The sequence below is a fragment of the Nanorana parkeri genome, unplaced genomic scaffold, assembly GCF_000935625.1.
Source record: "Nanorana parkeri isolate BGI_ZX_2015 unplaced genomic scaffold, ASM93562v1 scaffold2529, whole genome shotgun sequence".
NCBI lineage: Eukaryota > Metazoa > Chordata > Amphibia > Anura > Dicroglossidae > Nanorana > Nanorana parkeri.
In genome coordinates, this window is record NW_017308797.1 from 28156 (window position 1) to 31925 (window position 3770).

At 45.7% G+C, this 3770-nt stretch overlaps 1 protein-coding gene across 1 annotated transcript in view; it reads left to right on the forward strand.

Annotated features, from left to right (window-relative positions):
* LOC108801852 (zinc finger protein 850-like) overlaps positions 1–3770 on the forward strand; it is a 50792-nt gene that overhangs the window by 2705 nt on the left and 44317 nt on the right. The window contains exon 2 of the mRNA XM_018573766.1: positions 2401–3411. Coding sequence (XP_018429268.1) covers positions 2401–3411 — 1011 coding nt within the window. The remainder of the gene's footprint in view (positions 1–2400; positions 3412–3770) is intronic.

A 3770-nucleotide genomic window follows, 5' to 3' on the forward strand; every position in this document is an offset into this window, starting at 1 on the left:
ATATAGTATCCCTCCCACTCACCTCACCCCCTGCCACATCATATCCCTCCCACCCACCTCACCCCAGTCACATCGGATCCCTCCCACCGACCTCACCCCGATCACATCGTATCCCTCTCATCCACCTCACCCTGAGTCCCATCGTATCCCTCCCATCCTCCTCACCCCCAACCACATTGTATTGTGCCACTCCCTCCATTGACCTCTTCTGTGCCTATTGCAACCCTCATCAATGTAAATCAAAGTGATAGGGTGGAGTGCCAAAGCTGCTACTTTCCTAGGGCCCCATTCAGCTTTAATGTATCTCTGCTCCCAGAGCATCCCTAATTCCCATCTCTTACCCCCTTCCTGGTCAAAGCTCATCTCTCCCCGGTCACCTCGCCTCCCTCCAAGATCCAGGACACTTGGCAACTATGTCAGAGTCTTGCGTATATCACATGACAGTTTCGATGAGGGGGAATGAAAACCAGAGGCACCTCCCACCGGAGATCATCTACCTGCTGACTAGGATAGTGAGGAGGATTTTGGGAGGATCACATTACATTAACTTTTCACAATTGACAAAAGTTTGCATATTTGTTTACATTTTAGCTAAAGTAGAAATTGGTTAAGAGCCTTCATAGTGGTGCCGGGAATTCTGGGACATGATCCAGGAACAGACAAGGGATGTGTCTGGGTGGTGACTGTATCATTGTGTGTGTCAGGTTCCTATAAGGTGTCAGGATGTCTCTGTCTATCTCTCCATGGAGGAGTGGGAGTATCTAGAAGGACACCGGGATCTCTACAAGGACGTCGTGATGGAGAATGAGCCGCCCCTCACATCACCGGGTAAGAGGAGAGAGCAGTACGGAGGCTCCGCCTACATCCCCCATCATCTGATACACACATAGAAACAATGTATTCAGTCAGTGTGTGTGTTTCCTACAGATGGATCCAGTAAGAGGAACCCACCAGAGAGATGTCCCCGTCCTCTGTATTCCCGGGATTCCACACAGGAAGATCTCACCGTCCCCCACGAGGATCAGGTAGGTGGGACTGGGCATATGGTCTTAAAACACTATTCTACGCTATGTGTCTTGTCCCTGCTATACGTTCCCCTGTGGCCTGTATACAACTTGACATAAACCCTCCGCAATAAGCCAGACTGTCAGGATACCGTGCACGGGTGTCCCCACACCGCGTACAGGTATCTATACGGGAGGACCAAATGTGTGACCACACCAGACAATTCTTATGAGCTAACAGTTTATTAGCCACACCAAAAACAAGTAACCACAAGCAACCCCACCAACAGCCACAAGTAACAAATAATAGTCAACGAAATGCAAACGATAAAATCACAAACAAGAGGTAACAATAATAATTGTATTTCATCATCTTTGGGGTTTAGGATGAAGAACTGGAATACATCAAAGTTGAGGTCAAAGAGGAAGAAGAAGAGACTTTGGTGGGAGGAGCTCAGCAGTCTATGGAGGAGGGGGAGATGATGGTGAAGAGTAAACAGGAGGAATCTTCTCTACATACCGACACAAGTAAGTCATCTTCATTTTACTTCAATGAGTGTCACGTTTGTGTATAACACAGACATGAGGTGGAGGAAGGTCTATCTCCATTCTTCACTTTATTGTTTCCAAGACACGAGGTGGAGGAAGGTCTATCTCCATTCTACACTTTATTGTTTCCAAGACACGAGGTGGAGGAAGGTCTATCTCCATTCTTCAGTCCATTGCTTCCAAGACATGAGGTGGAGGAAGGTCTATCTCCATTCTTCAGTCTATTGTTTCCACGGCATGAAGTGGAGGAAGGTCTATCTCCATTATTCCATTATTCACTTTATTGTTTCCAAGACATGAGGTGGAGGAAGGTCTATCTCCATTCTTCAGTCCATTGCTTCCAAGACATGAGGTGGAGGAAGGTCTATCTCCATTCTTCACTCTACTGCTTCCAAGACATGATATAGAGGAAGGTCTATCTCCATTCTTCACTCTACTGTTTCCAAGACGTGAGCCCTGCTGTAGAATATGTCCACATTATTAAACGTATGATGATGATTTTCTTTATTGGAATGTAAGATATGAACAAAATTGTATAAACTTTATTTAAAAATTGCTTTTCCAACAGATGAACACCATTTCTGGAATATAAATACGTCGGAGGGACATCTTATTATATCTCCAGATTGCAAAGCAGAAGATGATGACATCACACAACTTTTTCCAGCAGTGAATCCCAATACTCATAATAGACATCACAGACCTTCCCATTCAGAGACATCGATGGATCCCTCTAATCCTGAGGAACCTTCTGACCAATCACAGACTGTTACTCCAGATATCCACCTGACGTCTCACAGTGCAGATTCCTCAACAGATCCATCTGATCCCAAATTAGGCCATGAAGACCTTCAGCCAGGGAGAAGTTCATTTCCATGTCCAGAGTGTGGGAAATCCTTTGCCGAAAACAGATACCTGCTTAGACACCAAAAAGGCCACCGTGGCGAGCGTCCTTTCTCGTGTTCAGAGTGCGGGAAAAGATTTGGTGAAAAACAAACCCTTGTTGTACACCAGAGAATTCACACGGGCGAGCGTCCTTATTCGTGTTCGGAGTGCGGAAAAAGTTTCACTGAGAAAAAAGTACTTCTTGCACACCAGAGAAGTCACACAGGCGAGCGACCTTTCCCTTGTTTAGAGTGCGGGAAGTGTTTTACCCAGAAATCACACCTTCGCATACACCAGAGAAGTCACACAGGCGAGCGTCCTTTTTCCTGTTCCGATTGCGGGAAAAGTTTCGCTCACAAAAGCGCACTTCTTGCGCACCAAAGAACACACACTGGCGAAAATCCTTTTTCGTGTTCAGAGTGTGGAAAATGTTTTTCTCGGAAAGAAAGCCTTTTTGGGCACCAGAAAATTCACACGGGTGAACGTCCTTTTTCGTGTACAGTGTGTGGGAAAAGTTTTGCTCATAAAGGAAAACTTCTTAGACATCAGAGGATTCACACAGGCGAGCATCCTTTCTCATGTTCAGAGTGCAGAAAATATTTCTTTAAAAAAAGAGATCTTGTAATGCACCAGAGAATTCACACCGGCGAGTGTCTTTACTCCTGTTCAGAGTGCGGGAAATGTTTTATTCAGAAAAGCGTGCTTCTTTCACACCAGAAAATTCACACGAGTGATAATCCTTTTTCATGTTCAGACTGTGGGAAATGTTTCACTGAGAAAGAAAAGCTTCTTATACACCAGAGGAGTCACACAGGCGAGCATCCTTATTCATGTTCAGAGTGTGGAAAATGTTTCACTGAGAATGCAAAACTTCGTAGACACCAGAGAACTCACACAGGTGAACGTCCCTTTTCCTGCTCGGAGTGCAGCAAAAGTTTCACTCAGAAACAAGTACTTATTGAACATCAGAGAAGTCACACAGGGGAGCGCCCTTTCCCTTGTACAGTCTGTGGGAAAAGTTTTACACTTAAAGGAAATCTTATTAGACATCAGAATACACACAGCTAATTTTGTATGGTGGCTTTCATCGGGTGGAAGGAGAGCTGTCAGAGAATGTAGTGTGGATGGTGGGGAGAGCTGTCAGAGAATGTAGTGGGAGAGCTGTTGGAGAATGTAGTGTGGATGGTGGAGGAGAGCTGTCAGAGAATGTAGTGTGGATGGTGGGGGGAGCTGTCAGAGAATGTAGTGGGAGAGCGGTGGGAGAATGTAGTGTGGATGGTGGATGAGAGCTGTCAGAGAATGTAGTGTGGATGGTGGGAGGAGAGCTGTCAG